This window comes from Schistocerca gregaria, chromosome 8, assembly GCF_023897955.1.
Source record: "Schistocerca gregaria isolate iqSchGreg1 chromosome 8, iqSchGreg1.2, whole genome shotgun sequence".
Lineage (NCBI taxonomy): Eukaryota > Metazoa > Arthropoda > Insecta > Orthoptera > Acrididae > Schistocerca > Schistocerca gregaria.
In genome coordinates this window covers 61,262,347-61,280,480 of record NC_064927.1, presented here as the reverse complement: position 1 = coordinate 61,280,480, position 18,134 = coordinate 61,262,347, and the positions used below count along the sequence as shown (strand labels likewise).

General features: G+C 44.7%; 1 protein-coding gene across 4 annotated transcripts in view; it reads left to right on the top strand.

Moving 5' to 3' along the window:
- Positions 1-18,134, top strand: part of LOC126284042 (uncharacterized) — a 146,434-nt gene that overhangs the window by 9,341 nt on the left and 118,959 nt on the right. For all 4 annotated transcript variants that reach the window (XM_049982617.1, XM_049982619.1, XM_049982620.1 and 1 more), the window contains exon 3: positions 14,524-14,835. In XM_049982617.1, the coding sequence (XP_049838574.1) occupies positions 14,524-14,835 (312 nt within the window). The remainder of the gene's footprint in view (positions 1-14,523; positions 14,836-18,134) is intronic.

Below are 18,134 nucleotides of genomic sequence, written 5' to 3'. Positions count from 1 at the left end.
TCCATTGTGTGGTGCGTCTGGCTGTTGGTGCCTTTCACGCTAGATCTGTTGACAGTCTCCTCGGAGAAGCAGGATTCCACCTCTACAAATATGATGGATCCGATGTCTGGTTTCCTGGCATTTGCCATTCGCCATTTCCCTGACCATCTCGGGTACTCTACCCCCTGCGGGTTTGGGGGCTATAATAGGCCCGAGGTATTCCTGCCTGTCGTATGAGGCGACTAAATGGAGTATATCACATTTCGGCCTTTATGTCATGGTCCTCAGTAGGGTTTGACCTCCATTTTTCAAAATTTTCCCGAAGAGTGAGCCAGTTGGGTAAGGGCGCCTTACATGGTGCATCATGTCTATCATGCGCTGAGACCTATTGCATCCTTCATTGATGTGGATCTCCACTTCTGCTCATTCTCCAAATGTTGGTCGAGGTCACCCTCGTGGGTGCGTATTTTTCCATCAACTGTGCAGTACCGTTTTCTACGCTGATGATGATGATGGACTTGTTTGCTTGGTTGCACCTGATATCCAGCATGGTAGCCAGTCCGTTGTATGGCCATCCTGACAGGTAGCCTTTGCTGCGGCTGGGTGGCGCCCATGGGGAGCACTCCTGGTTGGACTGGGCGGCATCAGGGCAGATGACATGCGATGAAGCGTAATACATCATCTCTTGCTGGTGGTCTAACACCAGCAGTCTCTAAGTGTTCACGGGCTCAATTCAACGCACAGAAGTAAAACCCCAAATCATTCCCCTCCCTGGTCACATTGTGGGAGGAACCTCAGGCTAAGGATGGCAGTGGCTCTTATTTGCCCCAGTACCTTTTATGTTTGAAAGCTGATGGGGAATCTTTCATGACGATGAAGCCTCAGTTTTTTGTTGATCATTTAGAGGACAAGTTTGGGGAGGTGGAGAGCTTGTCCAAAATGAGATCTGGGTCAGACTTGATCAAAACAGCATCCTCTGCCCAGTGACGGGTGTTACTAGCTTGTGACAAGCTGCGGGATGTTTCGGTAGCCATTACACCCCATAAGAGCTTAAATATGGTCCAGGGTATCATCTGTCACAGAGACCTTCTTTTGCAGTCCGACGATAAGGTGCACACCAATTTAGAGCAGCGAGGTGTACATTTTGTTCGGCGTGTCCACCGGGGTCCGAGGGATAATCAGCTTGCCTTTGGTGCTTTCATGTTGGCCTTTGATGGTGCTACATTACCTGAAAAGGTCAAAGTGATGGTCTACTGCTGTGATGTAAACCCCAATGTGGTGCTTTAAAGGCTGCTATATATCTTCCCGCTGTACTTCCAGCGTCGCATGTCGAGATTGTGGAAGCCCATCACATCCCAATATTCCATGTGCCCTGCCTCCCATATGTATCAGCTGTGGAGAGCATCATTTGCCTTGCTCTCCGGACTGCAGGATTCTCCAGAAAGAAAGGAAATCATGGAGTACAAGACTCTGGACCGACCAACCTACACTGAGGCTAAGAGGAAATTGGAACGCCTACATCCTTTACGCATGACATTGTCTTACGCCGCCTCTACAACTGTTCTAGCCCCATCAGCTCTGCCAACCCCAGTCACCTCTCAGAGCCAGAAGACCTCACCTGCCCCCTTGATGTTGGGGTACTTCCCTCCCTGTCGCCCTATTTCTCCTGCACCACCTACTTCGGGAGCAACCCGTCCCCCTCCCCCCATACAATCGGGTATATCAGTTCCCACTTCTGCGCCGGAGAAGTCTTCTTTGACTCCTCTCACTAGGAAGGGGTCCCTTGGGTCACTCCCTTCCCAGGTTTCTGCTTGTATGATGCAGTCTTCTTTGACTCCTCTCACTAGGAAGGGGTCCCTTGGGTCACTCCCTTCCCAGGTTTCTGCTTGTGGGAAAGATGACACACGCCAGTGGCTGAAGAGCCCAAAAGCAGCAGGTCGTAGGGCTTCACATTCATCCTCAGTCCTGGAGACTGAATCAGTGAAGTCCTTCCAGCCAGGGAAACCCAAGGAGCAGCAATAGAAATCCAAGAAGAAGATCCCCAAGCCCATGGGAATTACGGTGGCACCCATGCCACCACTACCTACAAGCTCTGCATCTGCGGATGAGGTGGAGAGTCTGGCATCAGCTGAGGATCTAGATCTCGCCAGACCCTCAGACACAATGGCTATAGACTACTCAGGCAATAAGTCGGTAGCAGCAGGTGACTCTGAGGTGTAAACTGCTCCATTGAATGTTCTGTGCCTTCCCAATCTCATGACGGCATCATCCTCCAGTACAGGATGTAGGCGTTCCAGTGGAATTGAGGTAGTTTTTTCCACTGCCTGGCTGAGATGCAGCAACTGTTAAGCTTTACACCTGCTTTCTGCATTGCCCTCCAGGAAATGTGGTTCCTGGCTATGCGAACACCTGCCCTCCGCAACTATAAGGGATATCATAGAAACATTAGCGACTATAATGGAGTGTCAGATGGAGTTTGTGTTGATGTCCTGAACTCAGTCTGTAGTGAAACTGTGCCCCTTCAAACCCCTCTTGAAGCTGTAGCTGTCAGAATAAGTATGATGCAGGAAATAACTGTCTGCAATGTATATCTTCCTCTAGATGGTGCAGTACCCCTGAATATATTAACTGCACTGATTTATCAACTCCCTAAACTTTTCCTACTTTTGGGAGATTTTAATGCCCATAACCCCTTGTGGGGTGGCACTGCGCTTACTGGCCAAGGCAGAGATGTCGAAACTTCACTGTCTCAGTTCGACCTCTGCCTACTTTATACTGAGGCTGCCACACATTTCAGTGTGGCTCATGGTAGTTACTTGGTCATCTATCCACTGGAGAACACATGATGATCTGTGTGGTAGTGACCACTCCCCCATCTTCCTGTCACTGCCCCAGTGTCAGGCCCACAGACGCCTGCCCAGATGGGCTTTAAACAAGGCGGAGTGGGAAACTTTCACCTCTGCTGTCACTATTGAATCTCCCCCGCATGGGAACATTGATGTGATGGTTGAGCAGGTGACTACAACAATCCTTTCTGTGGCAGAAAACGCGATCCCTCGCTCTTTAGGGTGCCCTCGGCAAAAGGCAGTTCCTTGGTGGCCACCGGAAGTGGCTGAAGCAATTAAGGAGCGTTGGCGACCTCTACAGTGGCATAAGTGGCACCCTTCCCTGGAGCACCTCATAGTCCTTAAATGGCTCTGTGCCCGTGTTCGTCAACTTATCAAACGACGGAAGCAGGAATGTTGGGAGAGAAACAGGGTGTCCGAAAAGTCTTACCCTATTTACGTAAATTGATAACTCAGGCTAGAAGTAAGATACAAACATGAAACTGGTGTCTAATTGTTTACACACTATCAAAGTTTTTTTCACACACCAGTAAACTTCCACATGAGCACTCTTGGTAGCACGTAGCACATCTAGGCAATATTCAATTTCCGTCCACACATTAGCCAACATCACTGAAGGGATTGATTCAACGACTGTGGTTATCCATTGCTGCAGGGTTTCAAGATCTGGTACACATGTTCGGTAGACCTCATGCTTGACATAACACCATAAAAAGAAGTCTAATGAGGTTATGTCAGGAGAGCGTGGAGGCCAAACCGTGGTCCATCACGACCAATCCATTGCCCAGGAAAGGTCATATTGAGATAGGCACGGACGTCCAAACCCCAATGAGGCGGTGCACCATCTTGCTGAAACAAGACATCGGGGTGATACTGAAGCAGCTGAGGAACAGCATACAGTTGCAACATGTCAAGATACACTGCAGATGTGATGGTAGCCTCAGCGAAGAAGAATGGCCCGATAATTCGATCGTGCAATAGCGCGCACCAAACATTCACCTTTGGACTGCCTCTTGTGCACTCCCATGACCTCGCCAGGGGGTTGTGAACCCCTAATGCGCACATTATGGTGATTCACTACTCCACTGACAAAAAAGGTCGCTTTGTTGGAAAAGGCAATTCATCTGAGATAACCATCTTCGTCCTCAATACGTGACAGCATTTCGACCACAAAGTCATATCGACGTGTCACTGTCATTGGGCAACAAGGCCTGAACGATTTGCACTTTGTATGCACGAAACAATAAATGTTTGTGTAAAATGTCATGGAGAGAGCTTTTTGGCATCTGTAATTCACGTGAGGCCCTGCGCACTGATTTCTTCGGACTTCGCAGAAAAGGTTGCATTACAGCTTCCACTCTGTCTCCTGAGGTTCTTGGTCGACCAGACCTCGGAAGGTCAGCAACCGATCCTGTGTTCTTGAATTTCTCATACGAGGCTTTAATGCTCTTGACATCAGGCGGATTCCTTCCAATGTTGTCTGCACTGTGGTTGGTGATCGTGTCTCATGGTACCACAGGACACACTGTGCCTTCTCCTGATTGGTTGACATGGCTTCTTGGGCACTGCACCTCATCCACTACTTACGTACTGCGAACCTAAAACAGAAAAAAAACTTCGATAGTTTTAAACAATTGGACCCAAGTTTCATATTTGTATTTTACTTCTAGCCTGAGCTATCAATTTATGTAATCAGGGAAAGACTTTTCGGACACCCTGTACATCTTGACCATTGGGTGTCATACATCACCTTTCCAAGTCAGGGCAAGGATCAAACGTGTTTTCGGGTACTAGACCCCAACAGGTGTTCTTGATGTTAACATAAATGGCATGTTATTTACCGATGCAGTCGAGATTGCCAAGCACTTTGCTGAGCACTATGCTCGAGTCTATGTGTCAGAGAATTACCTTCCAGCCTTTCGCCCCCTCAAACAGTGGCTGGAAGGGAAAATCCTCTCGATCACTATAGGCCACAGTGAGTCCTATAACGCCCCATTTACAGAGTGGGAGCTCCTCACTGCCCTTACACATTGCCCCGACACAGCTGCTGGACCAGATCAGATCCACAATCAGATGATTAAACATCTCTCATCTGACTACAAGCGACATATCCTCATCACATTCACTGGATCTGTTGTGATGGTGTCTTTCTGTCACAATGGCGGGAAGAGCACCATCATTCTGGTGCTCAAACTGGCAAACACCTGCTTAATGTGGATAGCTGTCGGCCCATCAGCCTCACCAACGTTCTTTGTAAGTTGCTGGAAAGTATGGTGTGTTGGGGATTGGGGTGGGCCCTGGAGTCACATGGCCTACTGGCTCCATGTCAGGGCAGCTTCTGCCACGATCGGCATCTTTTTTGATTTACGAAAAGCTTGTGACACAACCTGGCGACACATCATATCCTTACCACATTATACAAGTGGGATCTCTGAGGCTGATCCTGATTTTTATCCAAAATTCCCAGTCACACCATACTTTCCGTGTCCAAGTTGGTGCCTCCCATAGATCCCCCCATATTCAGGAGATTGGGGTCCCACAGAGCTATGTATTGAGTGTATCTCTGTTTTTAGTGGCCATTAATGGTCTAGGAGCAGCTATAGGGTCATCTGTCTCACCTTCTCTGTATGCAGATGACTTCTGCATTTCATACTGCTCCACCAGTACTGGTGTTGCTGAGCGGCGTCTACAGGAAGCCATCCACAAGGTGCAGTCATAGGCTCTAGCCCACGGTTTCCGGTTTTCGGCCCCAAAGTCATGTGTTATGCACTTCCGTTGGCATTGTACCATTCGCCCGGAACCAGAACCTTACCTTGACGACAATCCACACACTCTAGTGGAGACATATCGATTCTTAGGCCTGGTTTTTGATGCCCGATTTACTTGGCTTCTTCACCTTCGTCAACTTACGTGGAAATGCTGGCAGCACCTCAATGCCCTCCGCTCCCTGAGCAGCACCAACTGGGGTGCAGATCACTCTACACTGCTGCAGTTCTACAGAGTCCTTGTTTAATCCTGCATTGACTATGGGAGTCTGGTTTATGGTTCGGCATTTACTCGACCCAGTGCACCACTGTGGCGTTCGCCTAGTGACAGGAGCTTTTAGGACGAGTCCAGTGACCAGCGTCCTGGTGGAGGCCGGAGTCGCTCAATTTGCAGGTTAGGCATGCACAGCTGCTGGCCAGTTACATTACTCACATTTGTAGTTCTCCTGTGCATCCGAATTACCATCTCTCGCGTTGGCGGCCCAGGTCAGGGCTTCCAATTGCAGTTCGTGTCCGATTCCTTCTTTCCGAACTGAAGTCCTCGCCTATACTTGAGGTCCATTCACGTACACCTCCATGGTGTACACCTAGGCCGTGGCTTCGGCTGGACGTTTCACATGGCCCTAAGGACTCAGTTAACCCCACAGCTCTCCGCTGCCACTTCCTCTCGATTCTTGACATGTACTGAGGCCGTGAAGTGGTTTACACTAATTACTCAATAGATGATGATCATGTTGGCTTCACGTATGTCCATGGGGACAATTTCAACAGCATTCCTTGTCAGATGCCTACAGAGTTTTCACTGCCAAGCTGGTGGCTATATCTCATGCTCTTTGAGGACACCCGTTCATGCCTTGGGGAGTCATTTCTTCTTTGTACTGACTCCTTGGGGAGCCTATAAGCTATCAACCAGTGCTACTCTCGTCATCCTTTGGTAGCAACCATCCAGAAGCCCATCTATGCCCTGGACTGGTTCACTCATTCAGTGGTGTTCGTCTGGACCCCAGGTCATGCCGGACTCCCAGGCAACGAACTTGCTGACGGGCTGGCCAAACAGACTACGCGGAAACCGCTTATGCAGATTGGCTTCTCTGCAACTGACCTGCGTTCAGCACTACGCTACAACGTTTTGCGGCTTTGGGAGATGGAGTGGCATAACCTCAGTACGCACAACAAACTGCGTGACTACGAATGTGTGGAAGACTTCAATGCGGCCCACTTGCAGGGTCTCTGTGGCCCTCTGTCAGCTCCACATTGGCCACACTTGGGTGACACATGGCTACCTCCTGTGCCATGATGACCCACCTCAGTGTTGTTGTGGCCCTCCGCTGACAGTGGCCCATATCTTGGTGAGCTGTCCTCCTTCGGCTGCTCTGTGACGGACTCTTCAGTTACCAGATTCATTGCCATTAATTTCAGCTGACACCTCTTCGGCTAATTTAGCTTTGCGTTTTATACGTGACAATCGGTTTTATCATTCTATATAATTTTCGCGCATGTCCTTGTCCCTGTGTTCTCCACTCTAATGATTTCAGGCTGGATGTTTTAATTTGTCGCAGAGTGGCTGGCTTTTCCTTTTTATTCTTGTGGTTGGCCAAACATGGTCATGAGGGGTGTCTCCGTCCTGACAAATGCCCATGGTTGCTGATTGACATGCATCGCACTTCCCTCTGTCGGGACCTCCATCTTCACTTATTCCCTCTGCCACCCCTACGGTTTTCTGGTGTCTTGTACATGCCATCCTTGCAAAGTTCCAGGGTGCCACCATCTTTTAGGCTGATGATTCTAAGACAGTCCTGTTAGCTTAGAACACCATTTGTTGCTGGGAATGTCTAGTGTGCTCACAGCAGAGCTTCTAGCCATTCACAGAGCCCTCCATTTTGTTTTTAGGTCTCTCTCCATAGTGTTTTAGTTTGTTCCAACTCAAAAGGCAGCCTGCAGGCTATCAAGCGATGCTACTCTCATCACCCTTTAGTCTCTGCTATCCATGACTCTGCCCTTGGCCTTGCCACCTGCTCAGTTGTCTCTGTGTCGCAAGTCATGTGAGCATCCAAGGGAATCAACTGCTGACTGGCTAGAGAAGCAGATACTTAGTCCCCATTCCCTTTCATGATTCCAACTGTGGATAAGCAGATCTACTCCAAATCTGTCTTTGCCCCAAAGTGAAATGACGTCTGCTGTGCTACTGCTCATAGTAATAAACTCTGCACAATCAAGGAGTCTACTGAAGTTGGGCACTCTTCCTTCCACTCCTCTCGGAAGTGGTCCACAGTTTTATGCCATCTACTCATTGGTCATACCAGGCTCACTCATTGTTTCATGCTGTGGAACGAACCTGTTGGTTGGGGAGCCAGATTGACAGTATCCCACATATTGGTGGAATGTCTCCTCCTTTTGGCTGTTCATGCTAAGTATAGTCTTCCAGATTCCTTAATTTTAATATTAGCAGACGATTTACGGATGGTTAAGACTTTGCTTTCCCCTTGGAGCAGGGGTAGGGTGGTTGTGGTTGAGACCTCTCTTCATGTCTTCTCGGTCTGGGACCCCCATGACACCCCCCCCCCCCCCCTCCCATGGAAAGACTGATTTTTTTCCAGTTTTTAGATTTGGTCTCACTTTTTATGCCTTTTACTGTGTGCGTTTTAATTATAATTTGACTCCCCTCACTGTATACGTCCACTTTCAGCGGACCCCTTTCTTCTGTGAGTAACTTCAGAATCACAGGTTTGATGACCTCGCCGTTTGGTCGCATAAACCCTCTCAATCAATCAATCAATCACATTTACTGATGCATTCAGTCAGTGACTTTTTCCTCAGTGACTTATTCAACATTTTGCAGACTACACAGTCGCATACCTCCTTAGTGACTTTGTCACAACTGTGCGAAATCTTGTGTGTCATCACCCATTATTTGTTTTTGATGCTTACTCTTTGGTCACATGTAATCCAGCTGTATGACAGACCCAAAATTCAGTAACTGTGGATCATCACTCCATGAAGGTTGTCTTTGTGAACAACCACCTTTGTGTGTCAGTAGCACAGAACGCCATCCTCCATGTTCACTGTACAGAAACCAAGGTACAACAATGCGTTAAAACTGATTATAAGATTGCAAGGCGAATACACCACTGAAAACAGAGTGACAGCACAGTAGAACTTAACGGGGCTGCTCTAATCACTAATTTTTCAGCAAGAGAGCTGTGACACTCCAGTGGGGTAAGGTTAGTGCTATGGCATTGCTAGGCCGTTCTGCCTAGTGGTCTTGGTTGATATCTACGTTTTCCCCTGTGCATTTGAAGCTACCAGACTGGTACACCAGATCTCCCCCTTCTGCACCTTGAAATGGTCACTTGTCACTTCTGGCCGGATGCATCCAGGCAGGTGTTTTGTGAGTTGAACTAGTGGTATGGTTGGTGTCCCATCTCAGAAGCTGTGGAGATCTTAGCCACCATGCCTGTGTCCACAGAAATCACCACTGACGTTCTGGAGTCCAAGTTACACCTGTGTGGCTATGAAACTGGCACAGGCTGGCTTTCAGTGGCAGGGTGACCTCTAGGGGGCACTGCAGTCAGGAGCCAAGGATGGAGTCGGTCAGTGTGACGGCATTCCAAACCCTTGAAGTGTGATGACTACAGGTGGCAACCACTGTAGCTGGTGTCCATGTGTGTTTCACTCCATACGAGTGTGTCCGTGTTGCTGTGCTGGGAAGATATTGCCGGGTATGCCATGTCCAAGGCTGTGGTGCAATTAGACTGAGCTTAGTTTGTGGTTGCCTCCTGTGGAGGAGCTCCGCCAGGCTGCAGTTGTGGATGGGAGTAGTCATGTATGTGCTCAGGAACATCATGATCACTGCTGGGATAGTGGTGATTCCCACATCTTTTAACATTTGCTGCTTAAATGTCTGTATCATCACTCTGCTTCTACATTGGAGGATGGGTGGAATAGTGAACTACAAAGGTTCTCGATACTATTTGAGGCACAAAATTGTTAGAAATCTCTCACCGTGAATGGGGGGCTTCTCATCCAACTCATTGGATCAGGGAAGCCCGTTAGTGGTGAGGATCTTGACAAATGCGTTAATGGTGTTGTATTTAATGGTGGATGCCATGCTGTTGTAGGTGTCCATGGCTGTGAGCCACATAAGAGTCCAGAAAGGGGGCCACAAAGTTCAAATGAATGTGATCTCATGGGCGAAGGGGGTCTGGGACAGATGAAAGATTAGGTTTAACTTAAATGGTCTGATGCTGGGTGCAAGTGGAATAGCTGTGCACCACAGCTTCCATTTGGCAAGTAAGCAGATTGTTGCACTAGGGCTTTCATCAGTGACACTCCCCTGTGCCCCTGACGGATTGGGTACAAAACTTGGGGCTGTAGTGTGGTAGGGGTGACGGCAAGATGAGTATCTGTCTCAGTATCAAACGAAACATTGTCATTGGTGACTGACAGACAGCTGGAGAGGCAAACTCTTACCCAGAGCTCCAGATTGGTGTTCTTCAAAAATTGTGTGGGCTGTCTGGGGAGCACATAGTACACATCTCACTATTAGATTGGGCAACAGCACTTATCTACAGTGATTTGTGAAGCCGTAATGGGGAGCCTGTCCAATATTTGTCTGCATCTTGTGTCAGCGTGAAAACATGAGATATTCTGCTGGTCAAAGACCGGATCTGGTCCCACAGGTAAGTGAGAAAGAGTGTCTGCATTGATGTGTTGCACTGTGGGCTTTCATTGAATGGTATACTTGTAGGAGCTGAGGAAAATCTCCTAACATGTGTGCTGTCCATTCTGGAAGACGGGAGTGCGGCCCAAAGATCACCACCAGCAGTTTGTGGTCTGTAATTAATGTGGATGTAGTCCGGAAAATATAAATGTGGAACTTCTTAATAGCAAAGACAAATGTTAAAGTTTCCTATTCTATCTACGAGTAGTCATTTTGAGTGGATGTTAACATCTCTGATGTGTAGGCAATCTGTTACTCAGTACCATCGTCATCCCTATGCCTCAGCACTACACTTATCATATGGAGAGGTGCCCATTGCTACGATCAGTGGATGCAAAAGTGAAAGGTGGTGTAAGGCAGGGTGCTGAGTGCAGCATATACTTCAGCTGCGTGGAGTGTGCTTATGGGTAGCCCTGTTGTGAAAATTTTTTTTCTGTGCATGTTTTTGCAGATGCACTATAGGGGCTGCATGTGGGAGAAACTTAGAACTATAGTTCATATTCCCCATAAAGTTTCACAGCTCCTGTAAGATTAGAGGGTGGGGTAGAGAGTTGATAGCTATGATGTTGCAGCCAATTGACTGGTTCCCTTCTTTGTTGTGCAGGAACACAATTATTCCATTTGCTCCTGAAAATGTGGCATTTGTCTAAGTGGCGCTCAGTGCTGAATCACACAATGTAGTAAATAAGATGCAAAGGTTTTGCAGGTGGTCTTGACATGTAGCACTGTGACAGTTAATTTACCGAGATAGTTTGTGCAAGTGGGTATGGACATGGTTAAATACTCTGGTTATATCTGAACAATTGCTGGAGCTGAAGAAACCTCAAAAGGCAAACAGTTGTACTTACATAAGCCAAAACGATTATATATAAAACACCATGTTTTGCGACTCCTCGCCCATCGGAATCTGTAAATATGCATCAGTAAGGTCTGTCTCAGAAAAATATTCTCCTCTGACAACCTGTGTGAGGAGCTCTTCTAAACATTGTTAACTTGCAGCCTCCGCAGAGCTTGAGGTAGCCATTGGATTGCCAAAACACCTCCATCGGTGTGGCCCAAGTTGTTCTAACTGTCTGTTCAGTCGTCTCAGCCTCATGGAATCTATAGAGCTCCAGCTTAACAGCCATCTGTAAGGAGACTGGAATTGGTCATACTCAACAGAAACAGGCCACTGTGCATGAACTCAGATAGATATGAGCCTAGAAATCTGTAACACATTCCAGATCAGGTTCGAAAATGGGCACGGAAGCAGCACAAAGGTCCTTCAGTTCCTGGAAGGGAGCTGTGTCAGAAACAACATGAACCTCATCATTGCTGGAGAATCCAGATGGTGGGGAGGCATCGTTTCCAGCTCAGTGATTGTTGATAACAAACAGTGTTATCAGTAGTGAGGCCAAGTTTTGTGCTTACCAACTACTGACCACTGGAAAACTTTCGTGTATGAGTTGTGGCATAAATATTATCAATATCTGATTAAATATTTGTGCACCTTTCTAGAGTAAGTACTTGATTATCGATAACTGCATTTGTTTGAAATAAGTCTGAGGTTGCTATAAATATTGTCTGCCAGGTTGTTAATGTTCAGCATGAACAGCAAGGGTTTCTACACACTTCCCTGGAACATGCTGAAAGTTACTACTACATCTGTAATGGCTCCATCCATAACATTCTGTGTAGTCAAAGCAAGAAATCCTCAAGCCAGTCCCAAATTTTGCATGATACTCCCTCTGATCATACTTTCATCAATAAGCGTTGCTGTGATACAGGGACATAAGCATTTCAAAATCAAGAAATACTACATCTTCCTGAATGCCTTGATCCATGGCTTTCAGGATGTCATATAGGAAAACAAGCATGTGTTGGGTTTAACACAATAAAAGGATGACATTTTGTTTGATGTATGTCATTAAGTTTCAACTCTGAACATGTTATGAGATTCTGCAACAAGTGGATGGTAGGTTTTTGATCACTTCTGCTACCCTTTTTTGTAATCAGAACTTACCTGTGGTTTTCTCAAATTATCGACCACAGTATTCTTCAACATGAAGATGCAGAAGAGGGGGTAGTGTTTGGTCACTGGGGATGTTGAAACTTAGTCCATTTTCTTGGCAGTGTGAGTGAATGAGCTCAAATATTATGAAAAGGATACTCACCATATGGTGGAGATGTTGGGTCACAGATAAGTACAACAAAATGACTATAAAACAAGTAAGCTTTCAGCCAAAAAGGCATTCATCCGAACTAGACAACACACACAAATGACCACAGCTGAGACCAGACCTCGGCAACCAGAGAGTGTGGTCGTGTGTGTGTGTGTGTGTGTGTGTGTGTTTTATCTAATTCAGCTGAATGCCTTATTGGCTGAAAGCTTAACTGTTTGACAGTCTTTTGTTGTGCCTGTCTGTGACTTAGAAACTATACTACATGGTGAGTAGCAACCTATGCTTTTCGTAATGTTGTCATTACTCCCCAGAATGTCACAGAGCCATCTCAAGTGTGCACTATGCCTCCCACACACTGCTGGCAGTCACTGCACTAAGTACATATTCATCGTATTTTAAATGAGCACTGCAGTAATATAATAGGACGAGCAAGGGAAGAGGTTGGCTGTGGCAATAGCCTCAGCTGCTCTGTGATTATATCCCCAAGATATGCTTGTGAAGCAAATCATACATCATCGATACAGAACTGTTCACGGCTTTTGAGAGTTGTGGGTCAGATTGAGGTGCAGTTGCAAATAAACTCCTTTAACTTTTTGATTAGTGATAATTGTCACATGCAGCGACCAGAGAAGCAGCTCTGAAGTACTGGACACTTCTTTCCATCTACAAGCCCAGATTTTTGTGTTCTCGCTGTTTAGGCAGAGAGTCCTGCGTGTCTATTTGTGTATAGGAGTGGCCCGAAATTGGAGGAAAGTGAGCAGGAATTTACGACATCTGTTTGTTAGCTGTGGTGTACCTCTTTCTGACATGCCTTCTACAGTAGTTGGTAGGACCCTCAGAATGGTGCCCAAATATCAGTCCACCAAGTATTTTTTCATTTTATACTATGGCAAAAGCTGCTGACTTTTCCTGTACTTCAGCTAATGGTGAAATAATGACAAATGAGATTTGCAGTTTTCTGTGTCTTTGCTACTCTGAATTACTAGGGATGCTTGATCCAAACAGTTAGTTGTCAGTGATTTGCTTCTTTTCATTTACCCCAGCAGTATTTATTCTTATTGCGTTTTAAAGATAGCAATGTCTTTATTAACAACTTTTAACGTTGTGTATTTTTTGTGTGAATATATTCATTAATGTAAATGAGCATGAAATGGAGTCAGTTGGATTTTAACAAAGAGTCTAATCAGTTTGTGCCTTGGGTTCCTAATGTTTTAACAACATATGTCCTACCAGTATAAGAAATGTTGCTAATAACTGTGGTTTTGAATACCAAATTTTAAAAAGATTCTATCAGTTTTTTATGCTTCTATCCACTGTCTTCCTGTTTTGCAAACTGTGCTCCATACCAAATAATTTTACGGTCAACTGTGAAAAAAAACTTAAACGAAAGAAAAAAGTAAATGATACACTCCAGTATGCATCCAGTTCGGAATTTTTTAAAAGTGCTGTGTTTTCTTCTGAGAAAAGTTCTATATTTCCTAGGAACATGCACTGTTGTATGTGACTATGAGACTGCCTGGGTGAGCTCTTTCACAGCCTACTAATTGTTTTGGACAAGTGGAAGCCTCTTTGTATATTCAGGATTAGTGACAAATGATTATATTAATTTTTTTGTTGTTGAATTGACAGATAACTCCATATTTGATTATGCCCTCAATTTGTGGAATGGGGTGACACTTTAAGAATAAATGTTTCTGTTTAATTGTTTTAATTGAACTTTTCGTAGGTAATGTTGGAAAGGCTACAGATAAGCTTACACTCGAGAGATTAAATGTAAATATTTCGTTTTAGTGTTGTGATGTTTAAGTTCCTGTTTAACTTAGCAAACAGTTCTGAAATAATTCAATTTTCGAATATAAAGTAAAATGTGATTTTACCTGCATCCTCCTCCCACTCTCTTTGAACAGTTGAAAATGTGCTGGTAAAAAATATCACACACTTTTTTTTAGTGACATCAATCTCTTACCTCTCACTGCTTGCACACTGTAGTCTTTTTATCTAATTGTTCTCTTAAAGAAGCGCATCTGCAGTAATTTTGTTTATATTAACAGAGAGACTACCAGAAGCCCAGTTGGTTGCCTCACTACCAGCAGCATGAGCCTCTGTCGCCGCAGCAGCCGCCACCTCTTCCTCCGCCGCCACTTCCACCGCCTCCACAAGCCCAGCAACATCAGGCGCATCCTCCACAGCACCAACACCAACACCAGCACCAGCACCATCACCCTCACCCTCATCCTCATGCCCTCTCTTCTTCGGGGACCGGTGACACTTCACAGATAGATCCGAACCAGGTGGAGGATCCAAATGCAGGAAACAATATCGTCGTGGTTCGGAAGGCTGTGACTGCACCTGTTTCTGTTGTTGTACGTATGCATTCTTATAATCTTGTTTTTATATATACAGTTCTAATAGATTTAACAACTGCTATTCATGACATAGAGGAGGTGCTGAGTGGCGAGTGGCAGACAGGCAGATTTATAAGTGTGTGTGTGTGTGTGTGTGTGTGTGTGTGTGTGTGTGTGTGTGTGTGTGTGTGTGTGAGTTGAGCATGTATGAATATTTATGTGTTTTTATAAATCTGAAGAACTTTGTCGGATAGCTCAGTCAGTTTTTAAAGATACCTGTCTGCTGCTGAAAACTTGCTCTATATGGTGAATCACACACTATCCTAATTTGTATTGTTGTTATTCAGTGTCAGATTTTTCCACTATTTAATATATTTAACGATCTTTCGATTTCTCTGATATCTTTTGAGCACATTCTGAAAAAAGTCTTTAAAATATCTCTGTTATATATTACTGGAAACATGGCAACATGTTTGTCATTTTCAGGCCAGTGTTACAGTCAGTGTTCTTTAGAAATAGTGTTTCCTGTGGATTTACATTGCAATGGAGAATAAGTAGTGTTACACTATTAATAATATTAACAAAATTAATAGTAACCTTAGACTTTTTACAGATGATGTAGTTATATGTAATCAAGTACTGTCTGTAAGAAGCTGTATAAATATTCAGTCAGATCTTGATACTATTTCAAAGTGGTGCAAAAATTGGCAATTTGCTTTAAATGTTCAGAAGTGTAAAATTGTGAACTTCACAGAATGGAAAAAGTGTACTGTCCTAGGACTATATTATGAATGAGTCACAGCTGGAATTGACTAACTCGTGCAAATACCTGAGTGTAACACTCTGTAGTGATATGAAATTGAATGATCACATAGCTTAAATCACAGGTAAAGCCGGTTGTAGACTTAGTTTTATTGGTAGAATACTGCAGAAATGCAATCAGTATACAAAGGAGATAGGTTACAAAGCAATTGTGCAAACAGTCCTAGAGTATTGCTCAAGTGTATGGAATCTGTACCAAACAGCAATGACAGGCGATATTGAATGTATACAGTGAAGGGCAGCACAAATGGTGACAGGTTTGTTTGACCTGTGGGAGAGTGTCACACAGATGCTGAAGAAACTGAACTGGCGGACTCTTGTTGAAGATGGACATAAACTATCCTGAGAAAGCCTATTTATAAAGTTTGTATAATGGGCTTTAAATGATGACTCAAGGAATGTACTTCAGACCCTACACATGACTTGCATAGGGATTATGAGTACAAGATTAGATTAGTTGCAGCTCTCATAACGATATGTGAACAACTGTTCGACCCACAATCCATATGTGACAAATCCTAATAACTGGTACAGTTGGACATACTGTCTGCCATGCACTTCACGGTGGTTTGCAGAGTGTAGATATAGATAAATAAGTCTCAGCAACATGATATTGCCCGGACTATTACAGGAATAGCAGAAAAGACCTTAAGAAATTCTGACAATCCCTTTGAATATAGATTTGTTGTGGCCACTGTGACACACTAGTTTCCTTCTAGTGCTGCCACTGGCCAGCTACCACAAAGACTAGGTCAGAGTTGTTCACTTAAGGTGGCCAGTATTCTTCATTTGGTCACTGTGTCCAGTCAGCACCTCACCCCAGTCAACTCCATAGAATGGAAAGAGGCTAGAATTTCTCATTACAGATCCTGGGCGATAGGATTTTACAGTAGGAATTATTAAACTGTTTGATCAGAGACCTCATTTGGGTGAGAAAGCAATTTTTATATTTTCGCAAGCTGACTTGCTATGCCTTTTACTTAAATGGATATCTCATTGCAGATAATGACAATATTAAAGAAACGTGGAAGTCTTACTGTGTGACGACATTATGAAAAGGAAAGTCACTACTGACCATATTGTGGAGATGCTGAATTGCCGATGGGCACAACGAAAAGACTGTCACAAATAAGCTTTCACCCTCTAAGCCCTTTGCCAAAAATAGATGATGCGTGCGTGCGTGCACACACACACGCACGCACGCACGCACGCACGCACGCACACACACACACACACACACACACACACACACACACACACACACACACACACACACACACAGGTGTAGAAAACAGGATTTGTCTAAAAATTTTCAGGGAAACTGTTGGAAAAATAGATATATTTGAGATATTGCTACAGTGCCTCAAAATTCTTCGAAGTACAGCCCTCAAGCATTGTAGCTTTTCTGCAGCCCAAAGGCACTTTTAGGTGGATTCCAGGAATCCTCAAGGGCACATATGCAAGTTTCTTTGGCGGCACAGGATCCTGTGGTGGTGTCCTTTGGGAAAGTATTTCACTTTTTGGAACAGGAAATAATCTGCCGTTGCCAAGTCAGGACTGTTAAGAGGGTAGGGGAATTGTCACAATGTGGTGAATAATGTTTGTAAAATAACTGGTTAAATGATCCGCACCACGGGAGTTGCTGGAAAACAGTGGACCTATAGACTTTTGCAAGATATGGACAGAAGAAAAGGCATGAGCTGACAAAATAGGCATTGTGATCACTAGAGACCGGATTATATGCACCATGAAAACCTTAAAATATGCAGGAAAAATGCGTAATGCATGTGCATGTCAGTTACTAGGAAGAGTGCTGGTCATGCGAAAAATAGATACATTTAGAATGCTGATATCATTTTTTGAATACGTTGTGGTAGAGGTTAGGAAGGGGTCCTTTCTGGGATCATGTTCCAAAAATTTGCAAAATGGGGTCACATACTGTGTTTCATGAATTGTTTCTTCTTTGCTATTGTTGTCTGTAACAAGGGGATGCAATGCGAGTGAGTCACACCATAATAGTTGATATGTACAGGACCAACTTCGAGATGTCTCACATGCTGAAATGCATGCTCAAAAACCCCATAAAAAACAACATATAATCATGAATTTTTTGATCAGCATTAACTTTTAATTAATACTATTGGGCCAAAACACAATTTACAATTTATTTTACATTTTTCTACTACTATAAACATAAACGACCAAGTACTGTTCCAAATGTTCGGTAGTAAGATTGTATCTTCGCTCGCTCAAAACATTTTTATAAGCAGAAAAGGACTGTTCTACATCAACTGAGGTTCCTGGGCAGTGTTTGAATTTGGGTGCTATGTTGGCACTTATTCTTTCTGGTAAAAGTTCACCCATCCCATTATTAAACTATCAATTTGGCACAAGGGTTCAAAGCCTGGATTATTGTTTAAAATGTTTTCAGACTTTTCTTTCAGTTTTCTTGGGAATACCTCCGGCCATGAGGAGTTTGCCAGAATAGTTTTATT